This window comes from Elephantulus edwardii, unplaced genomic scaffold, assembly GCF_000299155.1.
Source record: "Elephantulus edwardii isolate Elephantulus edwardi_28Jun2011 unplaced genomic scaffold, EleEdw1.0 scaffold00084, whole genome shotgun sequence".
In the NCBI taxonomy this organism is placed as follows: Eukaryota; Metazoa; Chordata; class Mammalia; order Macroscelidea; family Macroscelididae; genus Elephantulus; species Elephantulus edwardii.
In genome coordinates this window covers 10,244,632-10,263,015 of record NW_006399834.1, presented here as the reverse complement: position 1 = coordinate 10,263,015, position 18,384 = coordinate 10,244,632, and the positions used below count along the sequence as shown (strand labels likewise).

The 18,384-nt window shown below is 40.8% G+C and overlaps 1 protein-coding gene across 1 annotated transcript; it reads right to left on the bottom strand.

Moving 5' to 3' along the window:
* Nucleotides 1-14,729, bottom strand: COCH (cochlin). The gene is made up of 11 exons (XM_006889971.1): nt 14,696-14,729; nt 14,568-14,612; nt 12,331-12,487; nt 11,352-11,485; nt 9,136-9,198; nt 8,187-8,231; nt 7,929-8,076; nt 4,189-4,292; nt 3,412-3,638; nt 2,427-2,943; nt 1-176 (listed from the first exon to the last, which is right to left on the bottom strand). Exons 1-11 carry the CDS (start codon nt 14,727-14,729, stop codon nt 1-3), a joined length of 1,650 nt encoding a protein of 549 aa, XP_006890033.1.
* Nucleotides 14,730-18,384: the final 3,655 nt, after the last annotated feature.

The window sequence follows — 18,384 nt, the reverse complement described above, 5'->3', positions numbered from 1 at the left end:
TTACTGCTGAGATTCTAAGAAATCTCTACAAATGCCTCGGATTACATCAGAAACAATGGGTTCCAATCCTGTGAACTCTCTTGTGAAGAAAGCATGAGATTCCTTTGGTTTAGAGGCCATATCTTTCAGATCATCCAAAGGTGCCCAAGCCACGCCAACAGAGAAAATGGTGATGCCTATAATAGAGATAATGGGAAGTGACACTAGGTTTTATATAAAGTTAAATATTTTTCCAAATAATAATACATAGTTGTAGACAAAACTGCCTACTAAGAAGAATACTGTTTTGCAAGTGTGTATACCAGCTACTCCCCTACAATCAAAGACTTCATTCTCCTAATGGTATACAGTACTCAAAAGTTGTGAAAAATTGAATATAAAAGTAGGTTGACATTATGTATAAGCTACATTTTATAATTTCTGACATGATAATAGGTTTTCATGTCAACATAGATTGGTTACTGTGTGTAAGATACTTAATAACTAGATGTTGTTGTTATGTGCTGTCAACCCGACTTGTCGTTTGCGACTCATAGTGACCCTATGCACAACAGCCCTAAACCCTGCTCTGTCCTGCGCCAACCGCACTGCCTCTGACACACCCATCCCGATAACCCCAGTCACCGAATCAATCTATCTCATAGAGGGTCTTCCCCTCCCAAGCATGATGTCCCTCTCCAAGGACGCGTGCCTCCTGGCAACATGTCCAAAGTATGTCAGATGAAGCCCCAGAATCCTTGCCTCCAACGAGCTGCTTGGTTTAATCCTCTCCAAGATGAATCTGTTTGTTTTCCTGGCAGTCCAGGTACATTCAGTACTCTTCTCCAGCACCACAGCTCAAAGGCATCAACTCTCCTTCTGTCCTCCCTAGTCATTGTCCAACTCTCTGATGCATAACAAGCAATTGCAAAAACCATGGCCTGTATCAGGTGCACCTTAGTCTCCAGAGAGACACCGTTACTCTTGAGTACTTTAGAGAGGTCCCTAACAGCAGACTTTCCCATCGCGATACGCTTTTTGATTTCCTGACTGCTGGTGCCAAGAGTGTTGACTGTGGAGCTGAGCAAACTGAAGCTGTGAACAATCTCAATCTCTTCACCATCCATCCTGATGCTGCCAATTGGTCCAGTGGTAAGAATCTTTGTCTTCTTGACATTGAGCCTCAGTCCATACTGAAGGCTGCAGTCCTTGACCCTCTGCAGAAAGTGCATGAGGTCCTCCTCAGTTTCAGCAAGCAGGGTTGTGTCATCTGCATAATGCAGATTGTTAATAGATCTTCCACCAATCCAGATGCCACAGTTCTCATAGAGCCCAGCCTCTCAGATAATCTGCTCTGCATACATGTTGAAAAGGTATGGAAACAGGATGCATCCCTGGCGTACACCCTTCCCAATTTTGAACCATGCAGTGTTACCCTGCTCTGTTCTGACTACTGCCTCTTGGTCCAAGTATAGGTTTCGCATTAGCACAATTAAATACACAGTTTAAATTGCCTACATTAGTACTCTGTCCTGGTGTGTGTGTATGGAGTAATATATGTATGTGTATATTTAAAAGTGTAACCATAATACTTTTCCATCATCTACATAGGCACAAATATTGTCAAATTGATTTGTCTCAGTTGACAAAGCCACCCATATCACTCAGCCTTCCACTTTGCAATCATTCACCTATTTCCTCATGAAATAGCATGTACACACACAGCCCCTATATATGAACATTAACAGAAGTCTTAATGTGTAGGAAGAAAAAAATTATTTTTTCTAGTCACAAAGTATAGAAAAGATATGGATTTTTTGTCATCCCTGCCCAGATAGTATTTTTATTTTTAAATAAGATGAGACATACCACTCATTTATATTCTGGGAAAGGGAATTCTTGACCTATTTGATCTGAGCAATCCTTTATGCTAATGTCTACAGGAACTTATGTCCTGGGCCAAAAGTAATGTTTAAAAAAGTAGTAAAAGGTTAGCATGAAGGAAGTATTACATATACTCATTTACAGCACCACAGTTAGTGCATTATTTCAAGGGGTTGGGGAAGACAGTAAAATGGGATAGGATTTTAATCTTCACTGAAGATACTAGAAAACTCATGTCTAATTGAGATTATTGCATAGCAGATTCGGAGTAATTTAGGGCAAATGATCATTTAGGATATAAAATTTGAGCCATCAAGAACATGTGAAGCAATTCTTTCATATAATGACTTGGTTTTCTTGGATGGTCATTAGGTACACAGCCACATTTCTCTCTTGGCTTTCCTTATCTGTTAACAAAGGTAATAGAACTATTTTGACAAGTGAGTTAATATTAGGTTAAAAAAAATATGCCTGTCAAACTGATTGGTTCAATGAAAAAAATTTTCAAGTTCTTAATCCTAAAATTTACCAGACTCTGTGCCCTTCCCCTGCAAAGGACTTACCTGCATCATGTGCAGCAGCAGCAGGGCCTCGGACATCATCGTAGGACTGCCCATCAGTGACAATTACTAGGAAGTTCTTGTTGGGACTATCCCTCATGGGACCAAACACATTTCTGACAGTAAAGGAAATCGCTTCCCCAGTAGCTGTTCCACCACTCATATAACGGATGTTTCTAATAACCGCGAGGACATTCTCTTTGGTGCTATAATCTGTGAAACCAAATTCTGGGCGTTGATCATAGGTGAACTGTACAGTAGCTATCTTGGCACCAATATCAGAGATTTCAAAAGTCTTAGCTATGTTGGAAATGAATTCTAGCATTAGACGAAAATTACTATCTCCAACACTGCTGGAGCCATCAATAAGGAAGGCAATGTTCACAGAGTTATAGCAGGTCTTGCTGCACATCATTTGCTCATGAGTACAGAGTTTCTGTACTAGAGGCTTTACATACTTGGTGGTGCCAAACCAGTTAGGCATATGGTAAGAGAAGAAGCCATTGTTCCGACAGACTGCCTAATGGGAGAGAGAGACAGAAGATACCCAAAATGATAAATTGTTAAAGATTGTTGTATACTGTAGAATCAGAACCAACCCATAGCTGACCCTCCAGAGGATTTTCAAAGGCAGTTAATCACATGGAGAAAGACTGCCCATCCTTCTCCCGTGAAATAGCTGTGGCCTCGAACTGCGTGCTGTCGGGATTTCACAGCTTTTTGCCACTAGGCCATCAGTGCTCTATTTCCTAAGATTATGGAAAGCATTTAATTTTGTATGGAAGCTGGAGTGGCATTCACTTCCTAAATAGCTTGCCTCCAGAAACTGAACTTTGAGACTAACGATGAAAGTTAAACAAGTGTTCAGGTCTTTTGTATGCTATGTCTATGACTCAACAGCACTTTACAACATTCAGAAACAGGCCAACCAGTCTGTAGTCCAGAACATAGTTAACTACCATAACAGGAAGTCCTCTCACCATCTTACCTTATCAACAAATGCAACATCCTGAACCATCCCCAGTTCTTCAGGGATAGGCTTGGCTACTGAAACTATAAATACATTCACACCAAACTCTCTGGCCACAATGCCCGCTTCCTCAATGTCATCAGAAGGCCAGCCATCAATAAACACTACGACCACTTTGGGGATCCCTTTTCTCACTCCAGTGTCTGCTGTGAAGAATTTCTGGGCTGTATGCTTCAAAGCTTTCCCTAGGTTGGAAAAAAGTAGATTAGAGTAGCATTTACCACTGCAGAAATGGCATTTGTACTTCTCTGCAGCAACTTGACCCCACTATCATTAAGGATTTGACACTCTTATATCAAATGGGAAAGTTTTATTATCCCTCTTGGTATTTTTTTCCATTTACAACTCACTTTACTTCCCCTTCAACCTTCAGAAGCTTAACATTTCCTTTTTTGATAGCAACCAGCAGTAATTTTTGCATGCGCTAACCCTTTAATGTCTGACCAGTACTCTCAAAGATTGAGCAGAGCAAGAAGTCTTAAGGTCAGCAGTATTCTAATTTTTACCACTCTCTCTCAGATAAAGGATACATGCTGTGGATTTTTTAAAAATTAGCCGTACCAGTTAATCCTTTGATTTCCAGTTATAAACTGATTTGTCATCAGATGAGCAAGTGCCAACCTAACATATTTCAGTGCCAGGAAGAAGAGTTTCATATCTGTATAAAATCATGCAAAATTGTTTTTTATGTCTGATAACTCCTAGGTTGCATGGCAGGTACCCACATCTACTTACCTGTGTTTGAATTACCCCCTCTGAAACCTACTTCCTTTATGGCAAACAAAACATCTTTGGCTGATGTAAAGTTTTTCAGGTAAAATTCTATTTTGGGGTGTTCACTAGTAGGAAAACAAGAAAATAGTATTAAGGGAAAACTAAAATAGTGAAAGCAGCATCAAAGGCCTCTAAGAATACATTTTTAAGTTAAATCATTATTTCTGTCACAGTATATTGTTAACTAAAGCACTGGGTTCTTATTTAAATTACATAAAAATATTCCAGAAATGTAACAAGGACTTTGAGAGTGCATTATATTCTGAGTAATATACTAAAATACATAAAAGATAATCTTATTTTATCATAATTGATTTTGTTGTTAGATACCTTTGAGTCTGTTCTAACTCACAGCGACTTAATATAGAAGTTACCATCCCTGCTTTATAGATGAATGAATTGATGCTCAACATTTAGGTAGTTTGAGGGGGGGGAAAAACCCCAACCCAGCTACATTTTAAATTCAGATTTTTCTGGCTCCAAAGTCCTTAGCTAAACTGGAGCAACCAGAACCAGGCTTAAGGCTTACTTAACCATGGGAGGGCCCTGAAGTGTAAGCTATGTGTTCTCTGATACAAGACCCAGAAAGCACTCAGTGGACTTGATCTCTGATCAGAAGAGGCCATTTCAATGACACTAAAAGCCAACAGTTTCGAAATCAGAGATGTAGTATAAAATACTGCAATCTCTTAATACTTAGTATTGTACTCTGGTATTACAGCATGCATTTTTTCTTATTATAGGTGATACTGACACTTGGCCAGTATTTAAGAAATTTAGAATTTTATTGTCCATATTAATTATTTAAAAAGTCATCCCACTTTTATATATTATTTTGTGCCCATAAGAGATAATTTTCAGTAAGAAAAGTCATTAACCATTTATTGTGTTTCATTTTAGGACTAGTGAATATTTCATACATGGAAATCGTAAATATTTTGGCATCAGTATAACTTAAGTGAAGATTTCTGAGGAACAGATACAACACTGGATCAGTTCTGTTTCTGGTGGTGTAGTCATAGGTGCACTGCTAATCATAAATGCTCTGCCTCTCTAATGGTTCAAATCTACCACTGGCTCTGCATGTGGGCAGCCTCTTCCTGAGAGATTTTTCTTCATCTCAAAAACCCATTAAAGGATCATCCATGACTCAGTTTCAACTCAATGGCAATGAGAGACCAAGTGGAATGTTGGGTTGTACAATCAATTTTATGAATTGGTGACATATTTTACTTTTTTGTGTATACCATCAAATCAGATCTGAGTGGTACAGGAGGAGATTGTCCCTCCTCCAGTAGAGCATCTGGTGGATTTGAACCACATACCTCTGGGATTGCAGTGCAGCTTCTTGCCACTAGGCCACCAGAACACTGGCATATTTCACTTTTTATGGTGAGAATTTTTCAACTATTCAAGTTAAGACTTTTAGGATTATTCTTATATTTGCATCCTTAATGCAAAATAGATCCTGCCATTAAACAGAAAATCTTGGCATGCTTTATCTAATTTAATGTTCTCTGGCAGTCTAGTGGCAAGAAGCTGCACTGCAGTCACAACACCACACGATTAAAATTCCCCAGTTACTCCAAGGAGAAGGATAAGCAGTCTCCTTCCAAGTGATTTACTGCCTCTGAAAACCCACTGGAGGTCAGTAATGGGTCAATTCCATCTCGACAGCACACGTTGCCACCACCAATGTTCTTCCCAAAGAGCCCTACTTGTGCAATGGTTAAGTGTCCTACTGAATGGTCAGTAGTCTGCTCCCATTTAAAAAAAAACAAACAGCCTAGAAACCCTATGGAGCAGCTCTAATCCTGTCCCGTTAAAGTTGCTGTGAGTCAGAATGGAGTTGATAGAACACAACAACATTCTTCCTAACACAGAAGTGCAATAAAATAAGTTTAGAAACTAGATAATCTTTATGAGTTTTAAAAAATGTAGCTCATAGTTTTGAAGTCATGTAACCAAGAAAAACTTGTAAGAAAAGTAATGCAACCTCATACATGTTCTACAATAATGGTCTTATTCAGTATTTGTCCCTATGGGACTCAGTCAGTTTACTTAGCATAATGCTTTCCAGTATACGAACTTTGTAAGTAAACCAGTTTAAAAGAAAAATTTTATTTTAAAAAAAGTAACGCAAAAGAATTTACCTTACGAGGTACTGAAATATAGAATAAAGCTACAAAATTGAAAGCAGAATGGAAAAGATTTAAGAGCTAGCTATATTAAAGAAATAGACCTGTCCAAGTTTTGCAAGACAATGATAATAATGGTTAAACTAAAAAACAAGAAAAATTCTCACATCATACACTAGTTGTTAATTGCTGTTGAGTCAAGTATGGCTCAGCAACCCTGTGAAAAATAGATCTGACACCCTGTTCTATCCTGTGCCATCCTCATCATCTCTGACACACTTGAGCCCACTGTTGGATCAATTTGTTGAGGGTCTTCCTCTCTTTTGTTGACCCTTCATCTTTCCAAGCACGGTGGCCGTCTCCAAGGAATAGCCTCTCCTAACAACATACCCAAAGTATGAGAGACCAATCTTCAGCAGCAGACCATACACTAGATTAAGAGCTAATTTTACAACATAATTAGTATTTGTAATAGTATTGAAGACATGCTATACACTACTGCTGTAAGTATGTCAGTCATCTCATTTGTAGGAATCTATCCTAATAATGAGAGATAGTCACAAGGTTGATAGAAGGATTTTTAACATGGTGTAATTAGTAATAATTAAACAATAGAAGAAAGATTAAACTATCATTGAAAGGATCATTATGAAACATTGTGGGATATGATAAAATATTCAAAATGCGGGAAGTAAAATTACATGACATTACAGTCTGAGCTTTGGAAAAAATACATTTGTGTAGTCAGATATCAAAAATAATGAAAGAAAACTGATTATCACTAAGTGATACGATTTTTTTTGCACTTAGTATGTTTCTCAAGTTTTCTATAATCAGGTTTGTAATCCTAACAGTTACATTAAAAAAAAATCAGTATAAAAAAGGTCATATGTTAGCCTTCCTAACAAAGAAATACTGAAAAAGCAAAAAAGAGTTACAGTAGAATAGGAATAAGGAATTGACATATCACTGATCTCTTCAGAAATGAGAAAATAAGAATTGAAGGGAATTTGGGTGCAGGAATGATCTGCATAATTTAGATTATCTTCTGGTCCTCAAATAGATCCAATTCTCTAAATCATTTTATTCAAAAGTAGAGACACTTAGATTATCCACTCTTCTCAGGTGAGGCTGAAATCCAGGGCTGCATAGTTTGGTGGATGGAGGTGGGGCAGACGCAAATGGGAAGGATCTGGGTGAAAAGACAGGGTAATGACTGGCAACGTCCAATAGTGATGGTTTTTATAAAAAAATAATGGATGAGAATGATTGTGTGAACATTATGTGAATGAAGCATAATGTGAAATACAATGTACATAAACTTTGTAAGCAAACCAATTTTTTTTGTAAGCAAACCAATTTAAAAATTAATGTAAAATAGAATGTATATGAAGGATTGTATGAAACAAAAATATAAATGAAAGATTAAAAAAGCACCCCACAACTGAATTTGAGTTTAAGAATCCAGGTTATTCACAACTTATATTGAACTCATTTAAAAGGACTGATTTGTCATCACTCAAGATATAGTCCAAATTTCCTCCATTGTAACAAAATTGGTACCTGGCTTGAACAAGACCCACATGTGGTCCTTCTGTTCCAATTCCCAACATCAGAGCCACTTTCCCAACAAAGTTCTTCTGTAAATTAAATCGGCGCTGCCCAATATTGAAGCTTCCATCAATCAGAAATGCAATATCTGCCTTGCAGTCTGTGAACATCCAAACAAGTACTTTCTGTCAACAGTCTTACTTACGAAACAGAAGATGACAAGAGAACCGGGAAATAAAAATTTTCACAAACTGGTATCTCAACTCTTACCTTTATTGCCAGTTTTCTTCTCAGGTGTTTTCTTCAATCGTTTACCTGAAACAGAGCACCTGGCATTAACAGAGAACAGTTCTACAGCAAGAAGCCCATGAGGGAAAAACTCATGACAAGGAGAGTCATGCTTGGAGAGAGTTTTTCAAATTTCTTATCATCTTCTGGGCTGAAGAAGCAAGGGGTATGCAAAACCACAAACTAACATCATAGGTTATTGTGTACCATAGAGTCAGAAGTCACCCATAGCTGACCCACCAAGTGGGATTTCAGAGGTAGTAAATTGCATGGGAGGAGACTGCCCATCCTCATCCCGCGGAGCAGCTGGTGGCCTCAAACTGCCTTCAGGATTGCAGCACAGCTTTCAGCCATTAGGCCACAAGAATTAACACCATTAATAGTCCTGTATATTTGATATGTCTTCCATTTAGGATCTCTGATGGCCTAATGGGTAAAGAGTTGCGCTGCCAACCTAAAGGCAAACAGTTTGAATCCACCAGCTGCTCCATGGACGGACAATCTTTTTCCTGTGTAATTTAAAGCCACTGAAAACCTGCTGGAGGTTCAGCTATGAGTCAGTTCCAGTTCCAACCTGATGGCACATAACAGAGGGCACACATTAATTCCTTTTATTCATGACAGAACAGTAACTAAGGGAACATAATGAAACAGGTCAAACTACAAAAATGGTTATGGTACTTTGATAATTTCCTAAATGTAGTTTATCAAATTAGGAAGGAGTGGCAGGACTCAAGAGAATGATTTCTAGTAAAGTTCATAATTGAGTAATATTAAACATAAGGAATGTGAACCATAAATTGTTTTTCCCTATGTGATATACCAGTTAACTTGAGATATCTGCTTTCTCTTAAAATGACTTTTTGAAGGAGAGCTCTGAATATTCATGCACAGTGCCACATAACTAGGAGATAGGTTCCATATTCCATACCTGTTGGTGGACGTGCTGTGGACACTGCTCGTCCCGTGGCTTCCTGGGAACCACTTTTGCCTTCTGTTAAAATAAAAAGATATCTTTTTTCCTCCTCCTCCATCATCAAAACATAATCTAATTTAGGGTCCTATAGTATATACAATCAATACTCCTGGCACCAGCAGTCAGGAACTCAAAAGATGAACTGCATTAGATAAATCTGCTGTCAGGTATCTTTCCAGAGTACTGAAAAGCAATGATGTCAGTCTAGAGACTAACGAGCACCTGATCCAGGCCATAGTCTTCACAATTACTTGCTTTGCAAAAGAGAGCTCAACAGTGACTAAGGATGACAGAAAAACTGATGCCTTTGAGTTGTGGTGCTGGGGAATAGTCTTGAACATACATAGACCACCAAGAAGACAAGTCTGTCTTGGAGAGAGTGAAACCATGTTTCTGCTTGGAGGCTGATTTTGAAGCTCCATCTCACATACTTTGTGTATGTGGCCAGGAGGGACCAATCTTTGGAGAAGGACATCATGCTCAGAAACGTGTAGGGACAGCACAGGAGAGGAATACCCCGGATGAGATGGACTGATACAGTAAGTAGGGAAATGGGGGTAAGTATGTCGGGGTCAGGGAGACTGGCTCAGGACGGGGCAGCCTTCAGAGTTGTGCATAGAGTCAGTATGAGTTGCATGCAACATAGCATATTAGGTAGTTCTGGTGGCCTAGTCGTAAGAAGCTGCACTGCAATTCCAAAGGCACACAGTTCAAATCCAACAACTGCACCATGGACAAAAGATGGACGATCTCCTCCCATGTGATTAACAGCCTCTAAAATCCCTCTGGAGGGTAAGCCATGAGTCAATTTCAACTTGATGGCCCACAACAACATAGCATATTAGGGAGCTCTTGGTGGCCTAGTGGTAAAGAGCTGCACTGTCGACTCAAAGACACATGGTTTGAATCCACCAGCTGCTCTGTGGAGAAAGGATAAACCATCTCCTTCCATCTGATTTGCTGCCTCTGAGAACTGTCTGGAGGGTCAGCTATGAACAGATTCTAATTCAACAGTACATAACACCACTACCACAGGATACTGGGATAGAGGGAGATCTTGTGGCATAGTTGGTAGCAAGTTACACTGCTAACTCAAAGGCTGCAGTCTCCATCAGTTTGAATCCACCAGTAGCTCCTTGGGAGAAGGATGAGCAGTCTCTTCCTATACATTTTACAGCCTCAAAAGGTATTATGAGTTAGAATCAACTCAACAGCAGTGAAGTTTTTTTAATAGGATAATGGAGGAGGCCTGGTGACACAGTGGTTAAGCACTCAATTGCTAACCAAAAACTTGACAATTAACAGTAAGTCACTTTTCATTGAGAGAAAGACGTGGCAATCCACCTTCATAAAGATTTACAGCTAAAGAAAACTAATGGAGAGTTCTACTCTGTCCTGTTGGGTCATTTTAAGTCAGAATCAACCCAAAAGCTATGGGTATAGGATGCTAAATGTTAGTAGGGTATTGGTGCTTGCAAGAGTAAATAAGCTGCATGAAAGTTTCAGTGAAACAAACTGAATTCTTATCAAGTATATCCTTTTTTACAAAGGATCTCCAAATGTGCATGCACTAGCTTTTTGGTTTAGTGCTACACGAAGTCCCCAGGTTGCGAATATTCAACTTACAAGTAGTTGCTAACAAACCTATGCTTAACTCCTAAGATGCTTATTAAAACTTTAGGTATATTTTTGTAATAACAAAATGGTGCTACTTTGCAACTATGTTAAAGATATTTAGGCATATTGGGAAGTTTTTAATTTTTTAAATACACAGAAATGTATACCATATGCATTAACCAAGATAAACATTTAACTAACTGTTAGTAAATATGAACCTATTTCTAAGTGTTACATTTTATGTACAAATTTTACTTAAAAGATTTAGGAACAGAGCTAGTTAATAATCTGAGGTCTGCCTGAACTTGGTGAGCAACAAGAAACAGTGCAGATAATCCAAGTTTTCACTGACGTCTTCTGATAGCATGACCATTCTTTCCCCATTCATTTAAACTGGCATGAGTGGGGTACTTGGTTCCAGCCTACATTTGACTTCTTTTGCCCTGATCACAGGTTTTTTTTCATTACAAAGAGGCTACATTCAGAAAGACAGAGGACTTATTTGGAGGAGGTAGGTATTTACACAAAAGTGAGAGCAATATAATTGTACCTACTAGTCACTGTGAAAGAAGCAGACCATCTGGAAAGCATTTGAGACTGGATGCCATTGGCAACTACTGAGGAATAGTTTTCTCGACCTGGTAGGCTATACACTCGCACAGGTCCCCCTGAGATGTTGATTACTCCCCTGCAACACAAGAATAATGGCTGAGATTCTATCCACACTTTTCAGGGGCACCCAACTGGCTTACAGTGCCACGTTGCATCTATTGCTCTGATTAATCAAGAAAATAGTTCAGCAGGGAAGCCAGTTAAGGATGCCAGGCTTTTAAAACTTGCTTACACTGGAATAAAACTGCCCAGGGAAATGGTATTGTGCTGTCAAACTTCTTAAGTGTTGATATGAACATACTTGTAGTAGCATACAATTAACTATCCTGTTCTCTGCAATGCAGAGATTCAGAGTTACTTAAAAGAGCTCCAAGCAATTTTCCTGGTTTTCTAAACTACTCACTTTAATTGCATGTCTTTGGACTTAATTCAAGTGAAATGCTGTATTAGCCATTGTATGGCAGTATACAGACAACTCTATGGCACAGTGATGACAAACATGGCCTTTAGAAGCAAGAGCTGTCATTAATAACAGTTACCTTGAAGAAGGTATTGAACAACTTTTGAGTTTTCCGTTTCATCATCTGTTAAAATGAGGTTAGGCTGTACCTACCTTGGAGAGTTGTGCTGGGAGTTAAAACATAGTAAGAACTCAGTAATATATTACATGATCGGAAATGTTTTAGAATCATAAGAATCTTGCTCTCAAGAAGTAATACAGTTCACTTTCAGACAGAAAGTTTTCCTTATTTAGTGTTTCAAAGATACTAGGATAAAAAAACCAAAAAAACCAACAACCTTAAAAATGTCTGTCTTCTATGGTCAAAACTGGCACCAAGAGAAAGAAAATGGTGCGTAGGCTCACTAACATAGTAACTGGCCACAGTGGTTCTTTTCTCACTTTGGCATGTCTGGGCTTACCTATGGATAGCAGCGCCACAGATGCTTGACACAGACGCATACACTATGTTTCCAAACACGGAAAATTCCTCAAGAGGGCAGCTCCCTGGGCAGAGAACATCTGCTTTCTCTTTTCTGATGTCTAGGCCTCTGGTAAAGCATGTAATAGCTATGGGAACTGAGGAGAAAGGAGAAAGAGTAGCAAGCATTCTTAGGATTTTGGGGGGGGGAGGCTTGGGGAGGTGTAGTTGGCTGTGGGTAACTGGGGTATGAGATTTATGTTTAACTTCTCTAATTTCTTTACTTCTGGGTAAATTCTAGTAGAATTTAGCAAAATGAAAGTTTTTCAGTCTCCAAACCACTAAAACATTAAATTCTTTGCCATCAAGTTGATACCACTCAATGCCACTTTGCCTCAGGTTTCTAAGGTGGGAGCAGACTGCCTCATCGTTCTCTAACAGAGCTGTTGGTGGATTTGAACTGGTAACCTTTTGGTTAGCAGCTCAACATGCAATCTTGTACTAAATCACCCCAGAACTCCTAATCTAGACCCCAGGCACTGTAAAAATCCAATATGAGAATTTCTTCAGTTTGCTCAGTTTGAAGTACATGGCAAATTTTATAAGAACTAAATAGTATTAGTCATTAACCACTTGTTTATTTAATAAGTAGAAAATCTCAGCCCTGATGGCACTGCTCAAGGTGCAGATGTTAGATCTGGATTGACTGAGGCACATCCCATAGAAACACACACATATTCTTAAGTCATTGTTTTAAAGGACTATTTCTCCTCCAAAATCAGTGCTTTAAAACTACTTATTAATTATGACAAACCAGTAAAAACGATGCTTGGATTATCAAATTATCACTCAGTTCCACCATTCATTTCACAAATGAGGGAATTAAAAGGCATGGAATTAATTTACCCAAGGTCATACTGCCCAGGGAGCCTTCTGCAACTTCCACAGGACAGGGAACAGAGAAGTCGGTCTCTTTGGAATGGAGCATTTTTATCTTAATTGAACCTGACTATTTCTGCTCCAGATCTGTCTAGAGAGATCTATCAGGCTTTTAGAAAGCACTGTTAATACTCTTAAATTTAACACAGAAGCAACCCAAGAAAGAATCAAAGTTTTCACTACAAAAAGATGATGAGTGGAGATAGAAGCCCTTGGCAATGCAAACCAAGATAAGATTGACAAAGGCATGATCACTCATCAACTGTGAATGTTAAATTCGGACTGATGTGATCAAATATTCTTTTCCAAGCACAGGAAAATTTGATCATCCATCCAAACCTTTTTGAAACATATTATTTCCCACCACCAACACAGAGTGAAATTATCTGCTCATACAGCCCACTGAGCAGCTTGCCTTTAACCAGGGTCCCCCTAGTAACCGTCAGCGCCCTTTGTGCTGCTGAGCTGCGCGATCCCATCCAGGCAGAGCATGTCCACGGTATGGTAGGCAGCATGCCAAGTCCAATACCAATGCCTTAGAAACATTCCAGGGAGTTGGGGAAGTTCAAATTCTTGCCAAAAGCAGTAGCTATGGTAATCATACCTATTATCAAACAGCCTTAATCCTTCCTCCCATTTTCTCAAGTAGGGACAGTAGCAGTTGGTACACCAATGGCCTTAAGCTGCCAACACTGACTGCAGTGGGAGCGGGTGCAGGTGAGTACACCCCAGTCGGAATACTTACCCCTTACTGCTGCTACCTCCAGGAAAACAAACAATAGACTTACAGAAGAAAATTTTAAACTACAGAAAACACACAGAACCACACATCCACACCAGGACTCCACACGTGAAACAAAATCTTTTAGGCTTTCTCATATATGAAAATAAGCCGCAAAGACTATGCTGTCTGGGAGTTACTCCAAGAAAACGTAGTCCCGGGATCAAAGAAGTCAGTTTTTCTCGAGGCTGACAGCTAGATCTTCGGCAGAACCCTGTACGACTAGAGTGTCACTCCGTGGGGCACAATGGATACCCCGAAATCCAGGGGTGGGGGCTTTTCCTGGGCTTGGGTAGAATAACCCCACCCAACCCGAAGGGTCCCTCGGCATGGGGGAAACCTAAGGCAGAGTCCAGGAAATCGCACGAGGAGGCTGTGCTGCTGAAGGTGGGCGCACCAGGCAGCTCCAAACCTCGACCCTCCATCTCCGTCCGAGCTCGCTTCTACCCGCTCGTCCTTCGCTCCTTACCCCGCCTGCATCGAACCCTGCTCCTTCGACCTCCAAACACGCAACTCACCAGCCCCTTCGCTGCCCGCGGGTTCCGACAGCAGCAGAAAGACACCTGCAAAGAAAAAAGCGCGAGGGCTGTCTCCAGTCTCCAGCCCGCCTGGCGCGAGAAATGTGGAGCTGAGTGTTCGTACCCACCGAGGCAGAGAACCAGGATCCAGGTTACAGACATGGTGGTCAAAGGGCTGCTTGGACCTGGGAGAGAGAGAATACGAGGTGAACTCTCGCGGATGGAGGCCCCCAAGCTCCCACCCAGCTGCGTCCACTCTCACCGCCTGGTCCTCAGAGACCTGCACCCCTCGGAAACCCAGGGGCGACCGAGACGAAGGGGGACACCAAATGACCCAGCGCCCCTGGCGATCTGAGGGCTACTGTCCAGCTGCGGACCGAGTTAAAACCCAGAACCTGGAGTGGGGAGGAGGTTGGAGGAGACAAGATGAAGATAGCCAGAAGAACTCGGCGAGACAAAGACAAGACAGACTGAAAGACATACAGACGTCCAGGAGCTGCACGCCTGCAGCAAACGTCCAGGCAGCGACACCTGCGCGGGATCAGCTCGGCAGCGCCGGAGTGCCGAGAGCGTGCTGCCCGCCGCCGCTATAAAGCCGAGCGGCGCGCATGAGCACTGTGAGGGGGGCGCGCGGGCGGGGGTTGCGGGCATGTCTCCCGGGGCCGCCGTCCAGCTCCCGTTGTCGCCGCCCCACCCGGGACTCCCCGGGGGTGAGGCCGGCACGAAGGCGCCTCTGCCCGCAGAGTGGGGCTCTGCCACCTGGACGCGGCGTTCGTCCCCTGGGGCGGCACGAAGGTCCTAGGAAGAAACTAGGCGGCCTGGCCGGACCCGCTTCAGCTTCGTCGGGGCCAGTTCCTGAGGAAGCTAGAAACACAACCTGGGGACGCGCTGGTGAGACTCAGAGCTGTGAGTGATGACTCCCAAGCACAAATTCCCTCCCCACCGATGGTCAACACGGAATCGGCCTCCATTCCCACCTGGAGAGTTACTAACCCGTTGCTTCACGCAGCCAAAGTACAAAACTCCCCAACTTCGTGCTCCCTTCAAAACACAGTTCCTACTTTTTTTTTTAGCCGAATTAACAAAGTTTATTTCGAGTTCGAACCCCAGCTCCCGCGTGCTGACACAGCAGCATCCACCCGAGAGCCACAGTTCCTACTTTTAAAGTAAAGCCAACTCAGATTTTGTGAATACGTGCTCTGCTTTTGTTAGAAATCCCATGAACTTTGAACTTTAAAGTTCTGTGAACTTTAGGGATCTGGCCATGAACTTGGTTTCTGCTGGAGCTCCATTCTCCCTATTGTCTATTTACTGTTAAAGGGAGGGCTACCTTTGTGAGGTGATTCAGAAACCTGGGGAGCAGTTAGATTTGCATTTTATTGTTTTCTAGATCAGGAATGCTTTATGCCTGACTGCCATCCCAAATTCCAAGTCCTGGGGTGTCTTGAGATCCTTGCAGAACTGCAGATTTGAGAACTTTCTGGTCCAAAACGTAGCTTTACGCAGGTGCAAATGAGAACAAACTGTATTTACTAGAGTGGAGGTAGGGAGAAGGCCCAACAAATTACGGACCACTTTGAGACTGCTCTGGAAACAGCTTAAAGGTTTCATTTACAGTTTGCATATCATGAAATTAGTTCATTTAAAGTGTACTATTGAGTGAATGATAGACAACTATCCCCACAACCCAGTTTAAAAATAAAAAAGTAATCACTCGTTACCTCTTCTCAGAAATTCCTCCTGGCCATAAGCAATCTCCATTTCAGCTCTGTTGTTATTAGGTGCTGTGGAGTGAGTATGGCCCATGGAAGCCCTATGAACAACAGATCTGAACCCTGTCCTATCCTGTGCCGTCCTCACACTTCCTGACACATTTAGAGCCCATTGCTGCAGTCAATGTGCCAATCCATCTATCTGTTGAGTATCTTCCTCTCTTTTGCTGTCCTGTCACCTTTCCAAGCATCATGTTCCTCTCCAAGGAAAAGCCTTTCCTAGCAACATGCCCTGTGTATCTGAGATAAATCTTTATCTTTGCCTTCTGGCTGCACCTTCTTCAAGACATACATGTTTTGTTCTTTTGGCAGTCCATGGGATATCCCAGCCTTAGACAAACATTTTCTGTCTCTGTAGAACTGTCTTTTAATTTAAATGGAATCATACAATATATGGTTTTTGGGGGTCCTTTCAACTAGCATAATAGTGCAAGCTGTGGCTAATATCAATCAGTACACCCTTCCTTTTTATTGCTGAATGGTATTTCCTTATTACATTACTCAGGGCATGGATGGACTTTTACTCATAGTGACTTTCCATCAGGTTTCTGAGATTGTAAATCTTTACCAGTGGAGATTTCCCATCTTTCTTCCCCGACAAATACGCTACTACTTGGAAGTTATTAATAATTGTAGTCTTGTAGCCACCTTTTTGATTGGGAATGACTTTGTATTCATATTCAGCAACAAGGGAGTGTTAATTTCATTTCCTATACTACCAGAATACCTTCAAGGAGGGGAAGGGAAAAAAACGAATTAAAATAATTTTTGTGGGCTGGGAGGAATTTTTATGCTTATCCCTTACATGGTAAAGTTGTCCATTTCTTAGAAATGCAGTGTTTAAGTACACACCAGATACTATTTGGGAGTAATGTCAAGGCGTCAGGTTAATTCAAGTTGTCTTTTCCCATTATTGCTTATTGTGTGTTCTCAATCAGGGATGGATGACTTCCTCCAATTAGAGCAAATTTTCATGATGCTGAACAAGTAAGGAGAGCTCTCATCCAGGAAAAAATGCTGCCATTCCACAGATTAGCAGGTCGTGCCCAAATGGCCAAAAACTGCCTACTTTTCAGAGCAATCACAGGTCACAGCCTGCCTCTGATGTAATATCATTGAGTAACTTGGCCACGTCAAAACTATCCAGAGTTAGTGACCATTAAAAAAATAAAGGAAATACCTCATTGAGTTTCATGCTGTTTAACCAAAGATATATTTAAATAATTTTGTTTTGAAACATTTAAGTGAAGAAGTAAGTTAGAGAGTTAGAGGCTTTCCCCTCTCCCTTATTTTAAAATGACCATATAAAAGGATAAATAAAGTAAGGAGAATATAAGTTCTCATTCACAGTTTGTGCCTCATGCTGTAGGGATAAACCAACAACTCCTAGCAACAGGTTGACTGTGACCCTACAGGATAGAGTAGAACTGCCTCCTTGGATCTCTGCTATAAATCTTTGTGGAAGTTATCTGCTACATTTTTTTACTCCCAAAAAGTGGACACGTGTTGAAAGAGTTCACCTTTCACGTAATAGCCAAAGACTTTAGCTGCTACTATGCAACCAAGGCTCCTTACCGTAAGAACAGTGAGAAAAAGAAAAAAAAAATCTGGGTTTAAAAGATTGCTTCTACTCTAGAAATATTCTGAAGAGAGAAAGTCAATGCAATCTGGGAATTGTTGACTGAAATAACAAACTTTATAGTTTTGTATTCAGTTGAGTGGGATGGAAATTAGAGTATTATATTCCAAAGATGCCTGGTCCTGCTTGTATTGTTTGGTATTCAAAATTTAGACTAACTCTCTGCAGAGAAGTGTTTCCAAACCAAGCTTCACATTGAAATCACCTGGGGAGCTCTAGAAACTACCCCTGCCTGGGTCTCACCCCAGGGGATCTGATATAATTGGTCCGGGATGGTGCCAAGACCCTGGAAGTCTTGAAAACTCTCCAGGTGATTCTAATATGCATCCCAGGGTGATAATACTGGGCTCAATGTTAGAGGTTAAAGTAATAACTCTAATTTTTTAAATTATTCTTTCATTATCTT

Coding starts and splice junctions, on each gene's coding strand:
- COCH (XM_006889971.1), bottom strand. CDS start 14,729: ATGTCTGTAACCTGGATCCTGGTTCTCTGCCTCG. Junction 14,613..14,695: donor GATCCTGGTTCTCTGCCTCG/GTGGGTACGAAC, acceptor TTTTCTTTGCAG/GTGTCTTTCTGCTGCTGTCG. Junction 8,232..9,135: donor CACAGCACGTCCACCAACAG/GTATGGAATATG, acceptor GCTCTGTTTCAG/GTAAACGATTGAAGAAAACA.